Source organism: Dermacentor albipictus, chromosome 1 (genome assembly GCF_038994185.2).
Source record: "Dermacentor albipictus isolate Rhodes 1998 colony chromosome 1, USDA_Dalb.pri_finalv2, whole genome shotgun sequence".
In the NCBI taxonomy this organism is placed as follows: Eukaryota; Metazoa; Arthropoda; class Arachnida; order Ixodida; family Ixodidae; genus Dermacentor; species Dermacentor albipictus.
In genome coordinates this window covers 521,246,226-521,269,291 of record NC_091821.1, presented here as the reverse complement: position 1 = coordinate 521,269,291, position 23,066 = coordinate 521,246,226, and the positions used below count along the sequence as shown (strand labels likewise).

The window sequence follows — 23,066 nt, the reverse complement described above, 5'->3', positions numbered from 1 at the left end:
GAAGTTGGCCAGATGGGACCGCCAGACTCCTTTTTCAGATTTGTTTGATGTTTTGTTTGTCTTAAACAGCAAGCATAATGATCTGTCCAAACCTCGCTCAAGCAACGCATCCCAGGAAAGCCAGACGTCTGGCTGGAAGATGCTTGTGTCCCCTTATAAACTGGTAGGTGTCTGGTTATAGGGATCAAACCACACACCTCCCACAGCCAAGCCAGGTGCCCTACTCACTGACTGCGGTATCCTTTTCTTCTGTGCTCACAAGGGTTTTCAACAGAATTTTCTGGGTGAAGGTTTCTTTCTCAAGTGTATCATTCCTGAAGCAGAGCGCCAGGCCAGGGTAGGCTTGTGTCCATATGAACAAGTGGGCACCTGGCAGCATGGGCCACAATATGAAGTGAGCGAGTATGGTGGCGTCCCTTCATTTCACTCAACTTCGGGCACTACATGGGCAAGCGAATCAATTGATATGGTGCCATCCCTCTGCTTTGAGCGTTGTGCCAAGCACTGATGCCCCGTAACGGCAGTCTGTTTCTAGATGAAAACCGATGCTGATGGTTTCTGATAGTGCACATGGAAGACTGAGGAGCTGAAAACAAGCTGGCAGGAAAACAACCAGCTTCTTCTCTCATTGTGCCCCGTGCGAGCATCCTGACTGGTGATGTGAGCAGCCCTCTTGGAACATCGGAGAGCTTACGAGCCACAGAATGCATCATGTTGGCGTCAATGTCTTGACATGCTGTGGTTTCTTTTTTAAACCATAATAAAACATGTTTACAGTAATTTTTATCACATGTAATCGGTCAGCTATACCTATCTATACTGAGAATTTCAACAGAAACATCTCAAATTCAAAATTTTGTGTTGGTTCTCCTAGAGTGATTACAAGGTAAAAGCAGAAGCCTTCCCAATGTTTTCCCTTTAATTGAGTGAGTAACTTGGGCTTTATTTGGTGTTGTGTGGTGAGATATGCAAGCACGCAAGTGAGTCATCTGTGCGACATTGGAGTACATTTGAGCTTTGTATGTCTCTGTGCATGTGGGGCAGTGTGTCGGAGGGCATGCATTGATTTTTACCTGTGTCGGACGGGCACTTTCAATTACAAATGAGCCTATTTGTGGTCGAAAGTTTGATTGACAATGGTCGCTGCCACATGGTCCAACAACCTGAATCGAATTGGCTGAAGTGTAGCACACCAAGTGCGGCCAAACCATTTGACTAATTTGCCCAATATTCAGTGAAATTTGTGGTGAAGATATCATCCTTTGATCATTGTTGAGGGGGTACAGATTGAGCTAAGCAGTTATTGAAAGTGCCTGTGTACTCAGCTCAAACTGGATTCAGATCCATTGCCATTAAGAGCACATGTGTGATTTGTCTGAATGTGCAATGTACACTGAAATGAGTGGTTTTTGGTGAGCTGCCTCTGTGCTCCAGGGAAGCTTATTGCCGTGCTCTTCATGCTGTTGGTATACTCAGGGACACAGCGGCTGAGGCGTTGCCAATGGCCTGGCCCTCAAGAGAAGTTGCTGGGTCTGGCTCTCTGAGCTGACTCGGCGTGGCATGTCCCCTACCATGGCAGTGACAAGTGCAAGGTAGCAGCTCAAGTGCCAGCACAGCACAGTGTGGTTGCAGCAGTACAAAGAGGGATGGCTACTCCACATCAGGGAGTGGGGAACTTGAGGAAGGAAGGAAGCATGTGATGACTGTTGCAGTGTGTGTGGAATGTAAACAGTGGGCATGTCATATCTGCCAACGCTCTTGGAAACATTGGGGGTGCTGCCAACCAGTCTAGATCGTGTCCGTAAGGGAAGAGGCATTGCTACAGCTACATCCTGTGGCTGTCTCTATGCCTATTCGTTGCACCTGCATGGAGGCGAGATGACTGCAGCTTCCCAATGTGGCTTCCTTGTAGGACCACTGTAGAGAGTGATCGTCCAGGGTTCGGCAGCTTCTGTGCCACAATGTTGTGAAGTGAAATGCTTGTCCCCCACCTCACCAACATATATAGTATATGCATATCTTTTACTTAGCTTACCCCTTAGACGTCAGTGCATGATTGACGGATATGCTATGCAACATTTAAATGCAGGCATGTGACATGCCATACTAGTCTGCTACTCAAATATAAAACGCAGTCACATATATAATTGTTTGTTACTTAAGCAATTTCACCAGATTATGCATCAACAATGAGCCCTGCATGTAAGCCAGCATTTATTGAACTTCAAGCACCATAAAGCCATTTTGTTTTATGGCCATTTACTTTTCATGATTGAAAAGGTAGTAAGATTGGAGGGCACTAAAAAATTTCAGCAACCAATTCTAAGAAAGTGTGTTCAAAACCAGCAGCCTTATTTGCCTCAATTCTTTGGGCTGCAAGTGTTGAAAGATCTGTCCATTGTAAGATGTTGAACACAAACTTGCAGAATTGAGCAACTTAGCTTGTTGCTCATATGCACAATCATGTTTGCTCATCAGTCATGAAACTGAATATTAACGCCAGAACAGTTGTAAACAAACAACTTAAGTTTATGGTTCGTTTTTTCGGATATTAACAGCGCAAAACAGACAAGGATGAAGGAAAAGAAGAACACTACACTGGCGCTGACTCACAAATATATGTAGGGTCGAGGGTGGCCCCAGCCTTAAGCCATATTTTCCTATGTCGAGTTGACTATTGTGTTGGCAGTAATTTCAGAAGTTTGGCCCTTAATGTCTTTAGGTATGTTGATTTCTTGATCATCACAGAAAGAGAGAACCTAAATAGTAAAGTGGCTGGTGTTTTAAAGATTTTTCAGGAATGCGATAAAGATTTAAAATTTATTTTTGATTTGCCTGCTGAAGATGAGATTCAATTCCTGGATATTAAAATGAGGTTTCGGGAGGACCTCGTTCATCAAAGGCGCTTTTAAATTTTTCCTCAGGACACTCAAACATATTAAATACCGGTATTGTTTATGCCACACTGCACATGGTGTTTCAGAAGACATGTGAGCATTCGTTGAAGGAGGGTTTGCTTGCCCAGATTCAGAGATTACAGAATGCTGGTTACCCGGAAAGTGAAATCTTGAGGGCCTGCCATAATCTTAAGTGGGTAAAGAATACTAATAAGGTAAAGGGAGAATTAAGGGATTCCACGCGCAATGAAAAAGGAAAGGCTGGTGGTGGTGCCATATTTGCTCAAGTTTTCATATTGCTTGAATGTGGCTAGTAGTAGGTGCGTATGGTCATGTCTGCGCCCAACAAACTTGGTACGATTTGTTCTCGTTTGCAAAAAAAAATTATTGGACCATGGCAAGGAATGCAGTTTCTGTTCCGAGAAGTTAAAAAGTTAGTTACGTTACGTTATATGTAGATCTTCCATTGTGTATAGGTTGCTCCTGTCATGCAGTAAGGTTTATGTGGGCCAGACCAGCCGCTGCTTGAACATTAGATTAAAGGAGCACTTGTCGTCAGTAAAAGGTACAGGGGCTTTGCGCTTGCCTTTGCATTGTAAAGAGTGTGGGTGCTGACCGTTAGCGGAAAAAACTGTTTGTTTGTTCTGGCAAAAGATCGAACCACGAGGGAGATCATGGAAGATTTTCATATTTATAGGGAAGGGGAAAGGTGCATCAGCAGGCAGTCTGTCATATTCGGTTAAACAGAATTGAGATATTCGGAAGAAAGTGTTTCACAGTAGGTTGTTAAGTTTGATAGGGAAGTTTTCTATTGGGTTTATGGTTTTTTTATGTTTTGACACACTGGTTTTATCCCTATAATGATGCACTGATGTTTCCACGCATGTTTCGACAAGTCACCAGGATGGCTCCTAATGTGCGTGCACAGTTGCTTAGTTGTTGACAGGTTGGCCTGCGTACATGCAGGTGACTTTCCTCAAAATAAACTTCCGTTGTGAGTCAGCGCCAGTGCCATGTTCTTCTTTGCCTTCGTCCTTGTCTGTTTTGTGCCATTAATTTCCGAAACATGAATCACCACCAACTAGCCCAAGTTTCTCTTCTAGTTGAGTTTCTGGAGCCTTTTGTCCATTCTGTATGAAAAGAATATTTAGTTTCAACCAATGAATTTTATTATTATTAGACATTATTACAATTACAAAGTAAATGTAATATAGAAGAAGGTCCCAAAGTAAAAGCTATCAGGGGGACCTCCTGTAATAACATGCATAAAAATGTGGAATATACAATTAGCAACGAATGTAAGAATAGTGGGAAAATACAAATCAACATATTAGAAGTAATTAATCAAATATCTGGTACTTGAACATCACACAGAAATGAGAAAGAATAATTCGACATCAAAATACACATGAAAGTATGAACGTTACAGTAATTGAATAGGAATATAATGATTATATAACATTACCAGTGCGGAATCCAAAATGCAACAAAATTAATTTATAAACAGCTAATAATCTATGAACATAAACCAAGAAAAACAATAAAGCATGGCTGCACAGTAATAAATGTATACACAGATGCATGCATGCGCATACATGAACACACACACATTATTTTTATATATATTGTAATGAAGAAGAAGAGCACTAGAACAAGGCCAGCAAGATCGTCTCTGCCATGCCTGCTGTGCAACCAGTGGGCCAGCCAGATCGCCAGTGCTTGGCACGAGTGTGAGCCGTTCGGGCAACCAGCTGTTCCTGCTCTGCGTCACCTGCCTCCTCCGTTACGAAGAGACGTTACCCTCGGAACTGTTCAGTGCACCCATTACAATATACATATTTGTGGCGGGGAAAAAAGCACACTGGCTGCATTATTATAGCACAAAAGAGTAAACATGACGTATGTGAAAACACATTCTTTTTTACTGCTTTCAGCTGGTAGGCCAGCCTTAATATGGTCGGTCACTGGTGAAGGCTGGCCCACCAGCCGAAACATTTGACAGTAAAAAAAAGAACATGTTTTCAGGTATGTTGTGTTTATTCTTTTGTGCTATATATATATATATATATATATATATATATATATATATATATATATATATATATATATATATATAGTTATGGCTGTGGAATTCACACTGGCCCCGGTAGTAAAATGAACAGTACGACGTATGTTCAATAAGCACAGTATACTTGACTGACGTTTTGACTGGTGGACCAGCCTTCATCAAAGTAACATGTACATGCATTTGAGCTTCCTTATAAAAACCCGCAAACCCGCCGTGGTTGCTCAGTGGCTATGGTGTTGGGCTGCTGAGCACGAGGTCGCGGGATCGAATCCCGGCCACGGCGGCCGCATTTCGATGGGGGCGAAATGCGAAAACACCCGTGCGCTTAGATTTAGGTGCACGTTAAAGAACCCCAGGTGGTCAAAATTTCCGGAGTCCTCCACTACGGCGTGCCTCATAATCAGAAAGTGGTTTTGGCACGTAAAACCCCAAATATTATAAAAACCCGCAATACATCAGATAAAGTTGTGCGCAATAATAACAACAAGAAAAAACAAATATAGCGATACCACACGCGTGGCGCACAGTGCAGAAATGAATCGTTCGTTTACTCTATATTACAATGTAAACCACTTGAAATCAACAATAAATAAAAAATAATACAATAAAAAGAAACATGCGAGATAATAAGGCACCGCGCAATAGTACATTCAGAGTGCGGGTGAAGCGCACTGCTCATGAGCAGTAGCCGTCATAGCAAGCAGGATGAATGACCAGGGCTTTGATTGGCATGCATATGGGGGAATAGTGTCGTGTGCAGACTACGGACATTATGTGACACAGAATTGATTCTACAGCGAAAAAAAGACAATAATAATAATAGAGGATTCTTTAAAGAAAGCTGCGTCTCATGGCATACATAAGGCGTCACGGCTAATGTCAAGGATGCTTAGTAGGCACGCTGGTTAGTGTGCCTGTGCTTTCGTTAATGCCAGATGACATGGTGTTAAACTCATAGATTAGGTAAGACTCACAGACTTCGCGATCGTGATGGGAATGAAAGCCTGATTCAGGTATAGTGGCCCTGAGTTTTTTTAAGGAATGGCCTGGTCTTGATATGTCTTGATAATGGTAGGTTAGGAAGTGTATTAGCATGCAATCTGTGCTTATTAAAGGGTATTTGAAACGAGGTTTCTGTTCAGCCAATATACTGTTTTCTGTAGTCTGTGCACTCAAGCATGTATACAACATTCGAGGTATCGCAATTGAAAGATCCACAAAGTTTTAGGGTGAAGTCTGAGGACGTACTAATCACTCTCTCTGCGGTTTGCATGTGCACACACACCTTGCAACACGCTTTGTTCCATGGGGCGCAGCCAGACATCTTGTTGTGCTCATTTAATTTTGAGGATGTTAACATATTGTGGAGGTTTTACATTGTCGGTACACGGCACGAGGCAGTTCAGGAAAAATATCGAGATGTTCACTTTGGGAAAGGATATTGTGGTGGCGTTTCAATATAGAAAAGACATTTGATGCCGTTGATGCCGAGAATGTTGGCAAGAGATTGGCGCTGTTACGTATTTGGGTAACCGGTTTTCGCTAAGAATATCGGCTCTGCTTGGCATATGGCGTCGTCAATTAACTTTGACGGATATTGCCGTTTAACGAGAGCACTATTGAGTTGTTCGCAATTAGAAATGAAATCTGCGATCTGAACACAATCGCTTTAAGCGGTGAGCCTGACTGTAGGGGATGCCGGTTTTGCAATGTTGCACATGGCTGCTCCGGAAATGTAGAAGCTGGTTTCTATCAGTAGGTTTGCGAAAAAGTTTTGTCAATAATTTACCTTGCGATAGCGTAACTGTGACATACAGAAAGTTGATCGAAGTTGACGAGTAATTGTGTGAAATTTTGATTGAAGGGTCAAAGTGATTGAACCCTTCTAGGAACTTTAACAGGCTAGCCTCTCTGTGAGCCCAAATTAAGAAGATATCATCAATAAAGCGCTTATAAAAGAAAGGTTGCAGGTTAGTACTGGATAAAAACTCATTTTGCAGAACACCGATGAAGATATTAGCATAATTTAGGCCTATTTGAGTTCCCATTGACATACCACTAATCTGAACATAATGAGTTATAAATTCAAAGTTATTGAGCTCAAAAATTAGCTTTAACAACGATCCCAGGGTTTCTTTATCAATAGGTTTCTTGAAATAGGAATCTTCATAAGTCTTAAGGACTGCTGCGATTCCATCGGCATGCGGTATAAAGAGAGGTGACGTCGAGTGTTACAAGGATTGCGTTAAGCGGAATGGCAAGATTTAATACATCTTGAAGAAAGTGATTGGTATCTTTTATAAATGATGGAAATGTTTCGGGAATCTTGTAGATAAGGGAGTCGACGTAGCGCGATAGGTTCTCAGTTGCAGTGTTTATGCCGGAAATAATCAGGCGGCCCGGGTTTCCTTGTTTGTGAATGCTTGGGAGCAAGTAAAATCTACCAGCCACAGGACTGAGCGGTACAAGTGACCGAGCGGTCTATATAAATATATACACACATGCACATACATACGCACATTCACATATGCACACATTTATATACATATACACATATATATCTATATTAATCATACGAGGTATGTTGATAGTAAAACGTGTTTTAGAAGCTGCTGGAAACAGTGTAGTGAAGGACATGATTTATTTGATGGCAGCAAATTCCAAAATGACTGTAATTACAGAGGTAGCTGTGGAGCTTGTTCTGTAAACCTGTGAAGATTTGTTATATGGAAATGATTAGTCTAATTTAGCTCAAATTGCAGCAAATTACGCTAGAAGCTAAATTGTCTTGAACACAAAGCAGCTTGAAGGAGTGTGAAAATATTTCAAATTGCTGGCACATGCTCAGCTGTCTTCTCTCTTGGCATAGTAAGTCTTGCCAGTTGTCAATAGCCTTGGTATCTACGGATGTACTTCTCACTATTGTCACGTGGTAGTGACGGTGAAGAAAGCAGTACGGTGGAATACAAAACTAGCTTTTATTGGGTGAACCTGTGCCCACAAAACAGGCTACACTTAAAGCACAACGATAGCGGCGAACACGTGAAACGGTCGGCGATCGTCGGAAATCTGATCAGCGGGTCAAGCGCGTCGGCTTTTATAGAGCAGTCGTCGAATGTTCCAGACTAACCGTTCGGACCCGCGTGCCTTCCACAAAGTTCTACACCATTCGCGTTACGCGATGAAATCAGATAACACAAGGTTCGGGGACAACAGACAGCCGGGTAGAAGCATCGATAACTTTCCAGAAACGTCGGATACATGCAGGCGCGTCCCTCGCTGTGCGATTACATTTGTTAAGCGGCGAAACGTGGTCGCCCGATAAAGATAAGTACACGTGTCACTATTATGCTACAGTAGAAACCTGCTAACGCAGTCAAACCCGGTTATATCGAACTCACAAAAAAAAAAGCCCATCAGTTAGATATTGGCGGCGAGGAGTTACGGAGTCGCCATCTATCGGAAGCGCCTCGCTGGCGTTTTATGAGGGATCACGTGGCGCGCTCCTCATAGGTTTTGCTGTCAGCGCTCACTGAAAACACCACGCGCGAGCTCTCCCGGACATTTCTGTAAGTACTTTCGAAACGAGAGAAGTATCTTACTGTCTAAATAATAATCTTGGGCAAACTGAAAGCACACAATCGTTTCCAGACGCTATCTCTTTACCGAATACGTACAGTGAACGCCACTGCGCGCGGTAGCCGCGATGGAGTCTCCCGAACCAGCTTCTTGCGTGAAAAGTAGGTAAACGCTGAGAGCAAACTATGTGAAATATGTTCTTGTAGTGTTTGTATTACTAAATGGAGTGTAATAGAACGAAGCCTCAATGCAGCGATCGCGCAGATTCGCCGCGACCGACTGCGCGTCTGCATGCTTGTCCGCGCACTGTTTCGCTTTCACCGCGCGCGCGTTTTCGCCCCGTGCCATGAGCTTTAGGCCGCAGAATATGAGCATTTGACAGTATACAAGCAACCATTGTTGCGTGGGCGCTATCACAGCTGTTCAAAAATAATTTCGTTGCAGAGACTTCGACGCCTACGGGGACTGATGTGCCGTCGCGACGATTCAATCTTTTTTTTTTCTTCTAAATCCTCAAACGTTTCAATATTATTTCTCGAGTTGCATCGCACTGTATGTTTATCGGTATTCTCAGCGTGCGATTGCCCGCTGCTTCTTTTATGCGAAGCATATTACGAGAGCTCAACCCAGCTCCTCAGGCGCGGCGGTGTCGCCATGAAACCACGTGACACCGTGACGTCACGACAGAGGAGAAGTGGCTTTGGCTCAACTCTTGCAAGACGGGCTGGGTGGGAATCGAACCAGGGTCTCCGGAGTGTGGGACGGAGACGCTACCACTGAGCCACGAGTTTTTTTTTTTTATTCACAAAATGACATACATAAAAACACGTTGGACTACTTGGACCAACCTGACAAGCTAAAATTTCTTGAAATTCACTAATTCATCAAGATTACCCAACCAGTCAGGCGGATCTGCCTGTACACGATATATCTCACGTGTGAAAATAATGCTTTCAACAAAATTTTCTCGCGCTGGGCGCGCATTCACATCGGCGTGCGTTACCGCCATCCGTGTCTTCCAAAGACTATGGAGGCCCAGGAGCATTATCATGTCATACGGAAAGCCCTGATGGCTGTCTACCGGCAGGAAACGTATACCCTGTGCTGTTATCGGCAGTTCCTTTTTAAGAGTTCTTTGCAAGACATCCCAATAAAAAATTGCATCCCAGCACTCAATGAAAGCGTGCTCAATGGTCTCCGGCTTGTTACATAGCGCACAGTTGGTCGTCCATGGTACAGATATTCCTTTGTCGGCTATCCATGTTTTGACCGGAAGGGTAGATGTATGCAATTTAAAGAAGAACGACTTTACGCTTGCTCTCACTGGCATCTTTTTAACTCTTTTTAAAACATCTTGTCCTGGGCCTCCATAGTATTTCATTCGGTACAATGGCACTGGCATCATAACGTCAACTAAATCCTTGTAAAGTTTCTTTCTTGTTACTGTGCTCAGGTACTGAAGGGAAAACCGAGCTTTTAATATTCGAAGGGTGTCGACTACCTCTCGCAAGTAGCCTTTAAGCCGGTAGTGTACAGGCTGTGCACTAGACACAATAAATTCAGGCAAAACGCTTTTCAAACGGATCTGGATCATCGTACGCAAGAATGAATCACTTTGATCTCGTAAGAAGACAAAACGAGAAACAATCTGTCGTAAGAACAAATGCGACAATCCAAGACCACCATGTCGAACAGGACGAAACAAGTTGGTACGGCTGACCCTTTCCCAAGTGGAACCCCAGATAAAAACAGCAAGGACTCTGTGTATTTTCTGTACATTCACACGGGTCATCGACAAAAATTGGAGGACATACCACACTTTGGCAATTAAAAACAAATTACAAACAGTTGCCCTTGCAAACATTGACAAATCACGACCCTGCCATCCTCCGGTTTTCTCTTTTACGCGCGACGTCTCATCCTCCCAGTACTGCGCGGCACTCTCGTAGTGCTCAAGCGGCACCCCCAAATATTTCGGAGGAGACACGGTCCATTGTAACTCCGCAAAGACAGACGGTGTGTTGTCCCAACTTCCATGCCAAAATCCGATGCTCTTGTTCCAATTGATCTCGCATCCGGTTTGCCTGCAATATCTTTTAGCACCGCTTATCGCCTCTAGTACACTTTGGCGATCTGTACAAAAGATTGCGACGTCGTCAGCATATGCAAGCACTTTAACATGGGACGAGTCAAGCTTATAACCATTGATTTTTTTTGTTACTTATTAGAGATAAACAGAAAGGCTCTAAATAAATTGCAAAGAGCAGCGGTGACAATGGACAACCTTGCCTCACTGATGATCTGAGTTTAATGTTCTCAGTTAGTGTCTTATTCTGCACGATGTTTACTATGCAGTCATTGTATATCATTTTTAGACCATCGAGTATAACTGTGCCTATGTTAACATGTTCAAGGATACAAAAAAGAGCTTCATGCGACACACGGTCAAATGCCTTTGCTAAGTCCAGCTGCAACATAGCGACCCGTCCGCCAAAAATGTCACAGCACTCAAGAATACTACGGGCTACATGCACATTTGTAGAGATAGAGCGACCTTTTATGCCACATGTCTGGTGTGGTCCGACTAGAAATGTGATGACACTCTGCAGTCGTTTTGCTAGCACTTTCGTATAAACTTTGTAGTCGGTGTTCGTGAGCGTTATCGGACGGTACGCGCCCACAGATAGCAGCGTAGCATGGTCGTCGGTTTTAGGAATCAGCACCACGTGAGCAGCACGGAAAGAGAGCGGCATTTCTCTCGTTTCGTACGCCTCCGTGATGACTGCGTGTAAAATGGGCGCTAGTTCATCGGCATAAGCTTTGTAGAATGCGGCACCGAGGCCGTCTGGCCCAGGTGTCTTCCCCAGCGGTAGTTCTGTTATCGCCTGTTTTATTTCGTCTACGCTAATGGGTTTCTCCAAAAGGGCTCGAGTATCACCATCTAACCGTGGCATTAAATCAAGGGTATCCTGTGTCAGCGGAATGCTCCCACTTCATTGTACACCTATTAAGTTCTCATAGTGCTCGACAAATGCACGTTCAATTTCTTCAGTGTCGCTGGTAATAGTGTTCTGATACGTAATTTCACTGATTTCATTTTGTGTTGCGTATCTCCTTTCGTCACACAATGCGCGCTTATTAGGAGTTTCCCCCAACCATATCTTCTCAGCTCGCGCCCTTATTACTGCGGATCGATACTTTTCGACGTCCATAGCCTCGAGCTCACCCTTAACTTCACAGATGTCTTTACCGTATATCCCGGGATTTGAGGCTTCCAAGCTGATCATAAAATCAAGCTGGCATTGCAATTCCTCGATTTTTTCCCTTTCTTTATGACGGAGCAGTGTTCCCCTTTCGATAGCTATCAATTTTACGTCGTTCTTGAATTGGTCCCATTCAGCCGCACGCGACTTTGCTGCAATGCCGGCCATGCTTTCTATTTTTTTCTTTACTTTTTCGTTAAATATCTCGTCCCCCAGTAATTTAACATTAAACTTCCATAACTGCCAATTGAATTGCGTTTTCTTTCTCTTGCCCCCAACTGTCACCATTACAAGACTGTGATCACTAAAAGAGACATGCTTTACCTCATACTTAGTGCACGTGCTCACAAAGTCAACCGTGGCGTACACTCTATCGAGCCGCGCACTGCTGCCACGCTGGAAGTGTGTGAACACGGGTCGATTTCCATTTGAAAGCAACCAGCCCACGTCCTCCAAATCATTCTCTTGGATTAGTGCATCTAGTACCTTTGCACTTTTGTCGCGGCAAAGTACAACTTTAGCTCTGTCCTCTGCCATCAGCACACAATTGAAATCACCAAGCATAACAATACGTTTCGAACACTGCAGATAAGACTCGATCCTTTCGAAAAAGGCTACGCGCTCAGTCGCGCTATTCGGTGCATAAACACAGATCACTCGCCAGGGGTGACCAGAAAATAAAAAGTCTATAATAAGCAAGCGTCCTGCTTCCGAGATAACAATGCTCACATCAGAGATGCCTATGTTGTTACGAATGAATATCGCGCAACCACTAGATGTGCCCACAGCATGACAAATGCAAACATTGTAGCGCGTTCGAAAGGTTTCCACCATGCGGGCCGTCTGATCGATCCTCACTCTCGATTTTAGTTTCTTGCACTGCGACTAGATCTAAGTCATTTTCCAAAAACAGGCGGCTAACTTGGTACTGTCTTCTCCGGGCCGCTAAGCCCCTGACATTCAGTGTGGCTACTCGCATTGGCTTTTCAGTTTCACCGTGCATATTATGTGAGGAGCAAACGGGTCGCACAGCGCTCACCTCTGTACATGACCGCACAGCATTCGCATCATTGCAGACGGCCATTCCTTGCAGTGTCATGTCTGGCACAGCTGAACCTTCTTCGACGGACGGTTGCCGGCGTGACAATCCATTGCCATCCGTGCACTTGAAAAACTTGCGCGACATGTTGTACAGGCATCCGTGAAATGCAGACCCCAGCGCCTACTTCGGCGCCGCGTCCGCCTCGCGTTTATCTGGGGGAACGCTGGGCTTCGGCCTGAATGGTGAGCGTCGTACCGGTGCCGCTTTCGCAGGCGGCTCCTCGGCATTCAGGCCACCACCCGGGTCGTCGCTTTTCACCGTCTCGATGTGCGCCCGCTTATTCGATGATGAAGTCACGTCGGTCTCCATTGCGCTCGGCGCGTCGGGATCCGTCGATGTTGCGGAGCCTTCCTTGGCTTTTTTCGACCGGTGCAGCGCGTCCTTTGACAGGTCAGGCTGCCTTTCTTGCAGTGGCTGCTGTTCGCTAGGCACCGAAGTAACGGCTCGCTGCAAGGGGGCGGGGGCCGTTGCCGGGGGCGTTGGTTGTGGTTCCAACTTCGCGTGTTGTACTGTCGCCGTTTCCTCAGCTTCTGCCTCGTCCATGACGAGCTCAGAAGAGTCAATACTCCTTATGGGCCCTGTGACGTTCGCGTATGTAGGCGCACACTGACTTTCGTCATGACCGAAACGTTTGCAGCGCGAGCATCGTGGCACCCGGCACTCTCTGCGAACGTGACCTTTTCCGTGGCAGCGCAAACAAAGCGGTGGCCTTCCAGGCACCACTAATAAAGCAGGCTCTCCGGCGACACGCAGCTGGTGCGGGATATCATCACTTTTAACACCAGGCTTCAACTTGAGATTCACCAGACGCGTAGTGGAGCCCTTGTCTGTCACGCCCTGTGCGCGCCAGCGCTCTCGTGAAACTTCCGTAACTTCGCCGTACGGCGCTAAGGCCTCGCGTACATCTTCATCGCTGACGTTATGGAGGACCCAGTGCATCTTAACACGTAGGTCTTGGTTGTTGGGATCAACCACCAGGCATCGCCGGCCCTTGACAGTAATTGTTGCAGCTGTTAGCAGTTTGTTGACGGCTTCCGAGCTTTTCATTGTTACGGCCCACACGTGGTTCATTTGGAAAGCTCCCAAGGCGACAACCTCGGGGAGCACTTTCAAGCTGTCCAAGGCGTCACGGTAGTCCTCAACTCTGTACGGCCGAGCACGGATATCGCCATGCAAAAAAACAGTATTAAAAACAATCCGACCTTTCGGCAATTGGGGCAGCATCACTTGGTAATCCTGGCTGTCTTCAACAACATTCCTGTTTCCGCGGCCAAAATGGGCCGCTGAGACCGCTCCTTCGGAGCACATGGTAGCACGTCCTTCCACCTCGGTAGCCAAGACGCGACACCACTGAGCCACGAGTACGATGCTTCAAAGCGGTACAAAAGCGCCTCTAGTGAATGCGGTGTTGCCTTTGAAACGAGCTGTTTCTAAGGCGTGCGTCTCTTGCTCAGGCGCACATTTCGTTGCCGCGCCGAACGCTGCTTTGCTCGACGCTCACCGCGTCCAATGCGGGGCGCGTAGTCGCTGCCCTGTAGCCCATTGTCTTACACCCCTTGGCGGGTCGACGGGAACGCTGTCGCGTTCCACTCTTGAAGGCGAAGCAGTAATGCATGAGTTGTTTCTTCGTCTAGCCGAACCAAATATAGCCAAGCAACAGCAGTTCACCAGGCTAAACAGTGGTTCAACAACTAAAATAAAGGCTAGTATGCTTCGCATCCTGGGCTTAACCTTACCTAAGCCACAGCCATTTTTTTGTAATCCAGTGCATTAATTCATAACACAAACATGACCATATGTCATGCTTCTTTATAATTCTGCTTCTTACCACTCCCTTTCCACTCCAGTGAACTTGCCAGTATCTATAGCATCGACAAGTTCATAGACCAAACCGCCCCGACATTAGTCGGGCAGCGGACTCGGGCGAGCGTCTCAGTTCGCGTTTTCAGAACATCGCAGACCGGGCGCCGTAGCAGAAATCTTCCTCGCGTCTGTGCTCGCTGCACACCCGAGTTGTAGCCGATGACTGTTTGCCGGTTTTATGTTTCGCGAGCCAAGCTTCACGCAGCTTGTCCTGCGGCTACGTGTGAATAAGGCTGACACCGGCCTCCGTTACGTGCGTCCGGCCCTGCGGCACCGAACAGTAGCCTACCATGTTGCGCGCCTTCAAAGGCAGCCACTACCTATTGCAGTGCTTTCAAGCGTTGTAAAGGAGACACTCGAAGCAGGAAAATTTCGCCACTAAATGAGGACCGCAGCGTACGAAAGAATTTAAACTCGTTTTCAGCTCGCTTCGGCGCGCCCGAAGCAGCCGACGCGGCCGCTATGTCCACGTGATCCCTCCTAGCACGTCACGCCCATGGTGGCGCCAGCTTTTCCAGTGGTGGAGCTCGAGGCCATAAAAACTCTATGGCTCCAACTCTTTAGACAATGTGGAAAAGTGCATCTGTTGCAGGCAGTGAAGTTGCCGAAGCAGAAGAAGATACAGGACTATTTCATGTGAAACTAAGCTAGTTTTATCAATAATGTGTGCTGTTATGACGCTCAGTTCTTTAGCAGGCTTATATTGAATGATGCCCTATTGGCCTCGAGCTCCACCACTGGAAAAGCTGGAGCCAGGACTCTGGTTTCTGCCTCCCAAGTGGGGGCACTGCTCAATGACCTATCGGACTTTATGACCGCGTTGTATAAAACTAGAATAGTGTGTGTGTGTGTGTGTGTGCGCGTGTGTGTGTGTGTGTGTGTGTGTGTGTGTGTGTGTGTGTGTGTGTGTGTGTGTGTGTGTGTGTGTGTGTGTGTGTGTGTGTGTGTGACATGGTGCAACAGCCACAGAAAAAGAAAGCAGAGTCATTCACCTTCACTGTCGAAGTGCGAAGGAACGGTGCATATATGTGCTCGAACAAGAAAAAATGCCTGGGACAGGCGCACTTTGCGCTGCAGCTTACCACACTATATCAAAAAAAAAAAAAATGTTCGACTTGTATCGGACTATATAGAGTGATTCTTGATCGAAGAGGACTCTGGTTTCTGCCTCCCAAGTGGGGGCACGGCTCAATATATGACTAGTATCGGACAATAGCAGTTGCATGGTGGAGACTACAAGCTAAGCCTGCCCTAACCTTTATCAGCTGGACCATGAAACCCAGCCTCTACATTCCAGAAATATCCACACTGTCGAGTATGCCTCGTTTTACTTTGTCACCTGAGCTTGCCCCAAACACTCCCCAACTTTCCCACGTTTCCACGGACGGCTCTGGTCGGCGTGACGACCTTCAATAGGTGTGGAGGGCTGGGCGGGTGCTAGTTGTTCCTGCATGTTGACTCGCTTCACCATTTACAGTAGGCGGCGGCTGCCGGTCACCCCACTGGCGTGACGAGAATTAAACAAAGGAGACGTAGAAGCTTTCGTCGCTCGTGTCTACTCGTTCTCAATGAAGCTTATTTCCTTTGCTGCCTCTTTCTCTCCAAGGTCACTCACTCTCCCTCGCGTGCGCGCAACCACCTAGGTGATTATCGTGGTTTGGTATTTTTACTGGAATCGGCGCGTTCCCCTTCAGCGCAGAGATGTGTACCGTATGTTCCCGAGTGGACAGCATTAAAGGTACGAATTTCCCAGAATGCCAACTATGCCTACTTACTTCATAAGACCGGAAGCCTTGCGGGAACTCTGGCCTTGAAGGGAACAAGGCAGACTGCGTCCGCAGACTCTTCCTATGCTAATTAACTCAGATAGCGCCATCAGTTCCTTAATATGATAGTTGCTGCACACGAACATTTATTAGTCATACACGCACGTTCGTGAATGATATAGCGAAGTGTGATGTCGGCGTACCGCAACCCAGATGTAAGATGAAGGTGTGTGGAATTTATACACGCCGTACAATAACATTGTGACAATATATCCCCTTCAGTCACGAATTATGATCTAATAATGATGAGATAGTTCAAGTGGCTGAGGAGTTCTATAGAGATTTATACAGTACCAGTGGCACCTACGAGGCTGATGGAAGAGGGAATAGTCTAGAGGAATTTGACATCCCACAAGTAACGCCGGAAGAACTAAAGAAAACCTCGGGAGCTATTCAAAAGGGAAAGGCAGCTGGGGAGGATCAGGTAACAGCAGATTTGCTGAAGGATGGTGGGCAGATTGTTCCTATAAAAACTGGCCACTCTGTATATACGCAATTAATGCCTCATGACGTCGAGCGTACGGGAATCTTGGAAGAAAGCCAACACAATCTTAATCCATAAGAAAGGGGACGCCAAAGACTTGAAAAACTATAGACCGATCAGCTTACTGTCAGTCGCCTACAACGTTACTAAAGTAATCGCAAATAGAATCAGGAATTCTGTCAACCAAAGGACCAGGCAAGATTTCGTAAAGGCTACTCAACAATACTATCAATCAGGTGATAGATGAAATGTGCGGAATATAGCCAACACACACACACACACACACACACACACACACACACACACACACACACACACACACACACACACACACACACACACACACATATATATATATATATATATATATATATATATATATATATATATATATATATATATATATATATATCATTGATTGCGGAACGCTTTTGGTTCTGTTGGAACCTCAGCAGTCATGCAGGCATTACGGAATCAGGGTGCAGACGAGCCGTATGTAAAAATACTGAAATATCTATACCGGCTCCACAGCCACCGTAGTCATCCATAAGGAAAGCAACAAAATCCCAATAAAGAAGGGCGTCAGGCAGGGAGATACGATCTCTCCAATGCTATTCACATCGTGTTTACAGGAGGTATCCAGAGACCTGGATTGGAACGAATTGGGGATAAGAATGAGTTAATGGAGAATACCTTAGTAACTTGCGATTCGCTGATGATATTGCCTTGCTTAGTAACTCAGGAGACCAATTGCAATGCACGCTCACTGACCTGGAGAGGCAAAGCAGAAGGGTGGGTCTGAAAGTTAATCTTTAGGAAACTTAAGTAATGTTTAACAGTCTAGGAAGAGAACAGCAGTTTACGATAGGTAGCGAGACACTGGAAGTGGTAAGGGAATACATCTACTTAGGGCAGGTAGTGACCGCGGATCCGGATCATGAGACTGAAATAATCAGAAGAATAAGAATGGGCTGGGGTGCGTTTGGCAGGCATTCCCAGATCATAAACAGCAGGTTGCCATGATCTCTCAAAAGAAAAGTGCATAACAGCTGTGTCTTACCAGTACTCACCTACGGGGCAGAAACCTACGGGGCAGAAACCTGGAGGCTTACGGAAAGGGTTCTACTTAAATTGAGGACGACGCAACGAGCTATGGAGAGAAGAATGATGGGTGTAACGTTAAGGGGATAAGAAGAGAGCAGATTGGGGGAGGGAACAAACGCGAGTTAATGACATCTTAGTTGAAATCAAGAAAAAGAAATGGGCATGGGCAGAACATGTGATGAGGAGGGATGATAACTGATGGTCATTAAGGGTTACGGACTGGATTCCAAGGGAAGGGAAGCGTATAGCAGGGAGCGGCAGAAAGGTGGGCGGATGAGATTAAGAAGTTTGCAGGGACAACATGGCCACAATTAGCACATGACCGGGGTAATTGGAGAAGTATGGAAGAGGCCTTCGCCCTGCAGTGGGCGTAGCCAGACAGATGATGATGATGATGATGTATGCCGTTGATTGTGTTGTTTATAGAGTCGTAGATGCCATTTCCGATTGAGAAATCCTGCAAGTTGACTTAAATGCCATAGCAGACTGGTGTATGCGTTGGGATATGTAATTAAATATAAATGAGACTGTTCACGTCACCTTCACACGAAAACGATCTAATCATCCGTATAGATGATTTAACTCTAAACATAAGCAAGGAATTTAAATGTCTAGGTGTGTTTTTTTACTTCTGATTTACGATGGAACAAGCATGTTAACTATATTGGAAATAATGCAGCATCAGTTTTGGGATTCTTGCGGCGCAATTTTAGTCATTTACCGAGTAACTCAAGTACGCAGTTGTATTTCAGTCATGTACGTTCAATACTTGAATATGGATGTGTTTGTTGGGATCCACACACATCTGAGCTTATAAACAAATTAAAACAAATCCAGAATAGGGCAGTTAGATTTGTTCTTGGTAACTATAGCCGGCAGCTTAGCATGACAGAAAGCAAACTTAAATGGCAAGAGCTGAAGGATCGTAGAAGGCATATCAGATTAAAAATTTTCCACGATATTTATTATTCTAAAACAGGTATAAACCGTGAACAATATATCCAGGCACCACACTACATATCTAAGCGACTTGACCACTGTTTGAAGGTCAGGGAATTTTCTTGTAGGGGTGACGCCTTCCGTTGTTCCTTTTTTTGTTAGAACTGTTCGAGATTGGAACAGTTTGCCATCGAGCATTGTATACACCACAGAAAATGAAGCTTTTTTCCACGCATTGAAGTAATTTGTTCATGTATTTATTCAAGTCTGTACCCTCCCTGCTGTAATGCTCTATGGAGCGATGCAGGTAACTAATAAATAAAAAAGCGCTGTCTATAAATGTGTGAAATTTACGTAATTTTATGCCAAGGTGCTGTAGACTCCATAGCAAGCAATTCAAGGTGGGATTACAATCACTCTGTGCATCGTATAGATACCCATCATAATTATGTAGTCATGAAATATTAAATTAATGTTACGCCGCCATTCGGCCCACTCGAAACCTTTCTAGTACCCTCTACCGATTTCAATGCATGGGCCCTATGGGTAGCTTGTCCTTATAGTATACTTGTCCTCTAGCACGGCCGCTCAATGGAGCGCACTTGGTGCGGCCCGTCGCGTCGGCCCAGAGAGGCGTGACGCGCCTAGTTTCCATCGCCACCGCCGCAGCGCCACTGCTCCGGGACAGTTGCGCGGGGAGAGCTGTGCTCTCCGCCCGCCAAGGCCGCGCGGTCAGCGCTTGATTTGTTCCGATGAAGAGCTGTGTAGCGTGTTTCACAAAATATGAAGGGTAATGTCAACTGGCGATTTGCTACTGATAGCAGTACGTCAGCATCGCTGCAGTTGTCAGCGAGTTTGTGTGGGAAGTCACCTATGTTAGGTGCGCTTCTTCGAGCGTTCGACACACACGAAGCCGTTTATCCGCTATATTAACTTGTTGCATATAATTAGTTGGTTAGCATAAAAATGCTCGTTTTAAGAAGGCCGAACTCTGATCAGTCTGGTCCACAATTACAGCCGAAGATTAACGCTGTTTTACGTTTCTGGACATGCAGAAATGTACTCCCAAGTAACCACGGATATCCGGGCGACGTCCGACGGACGTCCTTTCTGGATATTCGGGATGTCCGTGGGATATCCATGAATGTCCGACGTACGTCCGAGGGACGTCCCTGGGAAATCCAAAGGTAATCGCTTTGGCATCCGTAGTACGTCCGACGCGGACATCCAGCATGGACATTCAGGGGACGTTCAGGATATATATATATATATGTATATATAAATATATATATTCATATATATATATATATTTATTCACATATATATATGTATATATATATGTGTATGTGTGTGTGTGTGTGTGTCTTCCCGGGGATATTCCAGATATACACATGCCTTGAAGCGACAATAGTGGTCGGGACACATTCAAGCACCGGACCATTATATATATTACATTGGTCTAATGCTTGAATGCATTCTTGTTTTAAATAAACGAGAAATGAACTTACACCAACTTCCAAATACAATTAAACGTTTATTGTCACCTTATACATATACATAAAAAGACCAATAAGCAGATATATGCGTACTGTTCAAAGAACAAATAAATACACGGATAAAGAAGAAAACTTGCAATTTCAATAGCACAACAACAAGGTAGAGAACAGCAGAACAAAAATACTTATTGCCCACCCTGCTTTGACATTTGAGTTTGCAGCATGGAATAAAAAGAAAGAGCAAAAACACATCAATTAGCATTATTAAGCAGCGAAAGCAACGGAAATGACATGAAGGAATTAATCTTGACTACATCATTTCACTAGCACTCTGCGACACGGGCACAAAAAATGACATTAACTGGCTAATGCCTTAAACTTTAATGTCATTCGCGGGGTGCCACACGGACATGCTTAATGGCATTGCAGCTTAAATGTTATTCGCGACGTAGTGCGTTCTCGTAAGTCAACTTGCCGTCAAATGCGTACTCTCGTTCCCAATGTCTCCACATTCTGACGTGGCTAAACGAACTATTAGTGAAGAACAATCAATATATTCTTCACTTTCTTTAAACAATAGCTCTTTCTCGTGGCGTAGTGCGTTCTTACAATTATTAAAACTCACTTGGCCATCGAATGCGTAGTCTCGTTTACAATGTCCCCGCCGTGGCCGTAGTTACCATATTCTCACGATATTAAACAAACTTGTAGATAAAAACAACTAATATATTCTTCACTTTTTTAAAAGGAGCTTTTTATTTTCGTAGAGATTAGCAGGCGATCTTGCCGCTACTGACGGCTACAGCTCTGATCATGAGCGCATTAGCCAGGAGAAGCTGTTTGCCAGGAGAATCAAAGGGCGCCGATGAAGAGTCCGCGGTAGCTAAAGCAAATGTAGACTCCGGGGTCCTGCTTACCAGAAAACCCGCATTGACTTGTGCGTACACCTCTCCTAGGGATCCTGTTCCGTTCTCACAGCGAAGTGAACCATCCGAAGCGTCACGTAGAGTATATCCATCAGGGAAGCAAGGCACATTGTCCTTAGTGCGCGTAGTGTCACAACCACCGTCCTGAACTTCCGATGTCGCCTCGGTGCAGCGACCAGCATCACAAGGCGTACAAATGTTTGCAGGGACAGCCCGACCGCACATGTTAATGCATGCGTGCGGGGTATACGCGCCACTGCACAGTTCTAGACTTGCGAATTCTCGAGCTGTTGACTGCTGGCTGCCGGTGCGAGATCCGAAGTCCTCGAATATCGTCTTTGTTTCCAGCGACGCTCTTTTTTCGCGCGTGCGGCTTCTCCCGCCGTCTAGGCATCCTGGCACCTGTGAAGAAAACACATTTCAATACCCAAACGAATTAAAAAAGAAATCGATGTAGCTGTCATACCTTGGTAGCTGAGTAGGAGACTTCGGCAGGCACGGAAGGTGACAAACGCTGCTCCGCTGCCCTTACCCTAAAAACGATCGCAGAATGAAAAATGGCGTGGCGGCAATGGCTAGAGCTTGGATTGGATTGGATGACTGCAGCGTTCTGCTTTGCCAAGGTTGTAACCCTTCCACGTGCATCTACGCAAACATAAATAGGTTTTTAAAATATTCTATTATTACACAGTGAAATATTTACTTATTCTGGGAATATTCGGTATCTGATTTTCGAGTTTTTAGTTTCTGCTAAAGCTGTCGGCGCCAGAAAAACATAGCCTTTGAGATTACTGTCAATGCATGGCGGCTCTGACGCATTATAGCTTTCGTAATCGCTTTCAACGCACGCAGCCACCAAAAGCGTAGCCTTTGAGATTTGTTTTTGTTACCTATAATGATATTATTGTATGCACAATTGAACACTGCAGACAACTTCCTGTTTTAAGAAACCAGCCAAAAACAGGCGCACACAGGAAGCATACGAGAAGACAGGAAAGAGGCTGGAAGAGGCCTGTCTTGTGTATGTTTCCTGTGTCCGTCTTTTTTTTGCTGTTTTTTTCTTAATACAATGCACCAACTAGCCCAACAACGTGTTTTACTTCCTGTTTCAATGATAAACCTGAACCTACATGTTCGGAGGTCAGGACCAAAACTCTATGACCAGGAACTTTTCATAATGAAGGATAATTTGAGTGCTTGGCTCTAGGTCGAATAAGTGGCTTCAAATGGGCGCTTATATATTCTGCTAGTCATCCACAAGCATTTTTTTTAAAGCAAACTACAAATTGTTTGTATGACCCACCGATAGAAAAAAAAATCGTATTTTAATACTGCGATGTTAAAGTGGGCAGAATTGATATCAAGTTGGAAATATATTTATTTTGCTTTGAAAAAAGAATGAACTGTGTCCGATAGAGAACAAAAAAAAACAAATATAATATGAACAAACTAAAATTTCCGGCAATATATTTATGCTAGTTTATATATAACTCACTAGTGTATATCCCGGGCATGCCTA

At 45.0% G+C, this 23,066-nt stretch overlaps 2 protein-coding genes and 2 long non-coding RNA genes across 9 annotated transcripts in view; 1 reads left to right on the top strand and 3 right to left on the bottom strand.

Annotated features, from left to right (window-relative positions):
- The window catches only part of LOC139054905 (heparan-sulfate 6-O-sulfotransferase 1-like), a 180,664-nt gene extending 176,126 nt beyond the window's left edge, over positions 1-4,538 (top strand). For all 4 annotated transcript variants that reach the window (XR_011511610.1, XM_070532638.1, XM_070532637.1 and 1 more), the window contains one exon: positions 1,477-4,538. Coding sequence is in view for 1 of the 4 variants with exons in the window: in XM_070532638.1 (XP_070388739.1) it covers positions 1,477-1,549 (73 nt within the window). In the remaining 3 variants the exon portion in view is untranslated. The remainder of the gene's footprint in view (positions 1-1,476) is intronic.
- Positions 1-14,268, bottom strand: part of LOC135905537 (uncharacterized) — a 121,898-nt gene extending 107,630 nt beyond the window's left edge. For all 3 annotated transcript variants that reach the window (XM_070532642.1, XM_070532641.1, XM_070532640.1), the window contains exon 1: positions 12,847-14,268. In XM_070532642.1, coding sequence (XP_070388743.1) covers positions 13,030-14,217 — 1,188 coding nt within the window. In that variant the 5' untranslated portion in view covers positions 14,218-14,268 and the 3' untranslated portion in view covers positions 12,847-13,029. The remainder of the gene's footprint in view (positions 1-12,846) is intronic.
- LOC139054906 (uncharacterized) overlaps positions 1-23,066 on the bottom strand; it is a 30,251-nt gene that overhangs the window by 5,723 nt on the left and 1,462 nt on the right. The gene's annotated exons all lie outside the window — the stretch shown is intronic.
- Positions 20,640-22,419, bottom strand: LOC139059985 (uncharacterized). Its single transcript, XR_011514543.1, has 2 exons — positions 22,014-22,419; positions 20,640-21,949 (listed from the first exon to the last, which is right to left on the bottom strand). It is a non-coding gene; the product is annotated as an uncharacterized lncRNA (long non-coding RNA).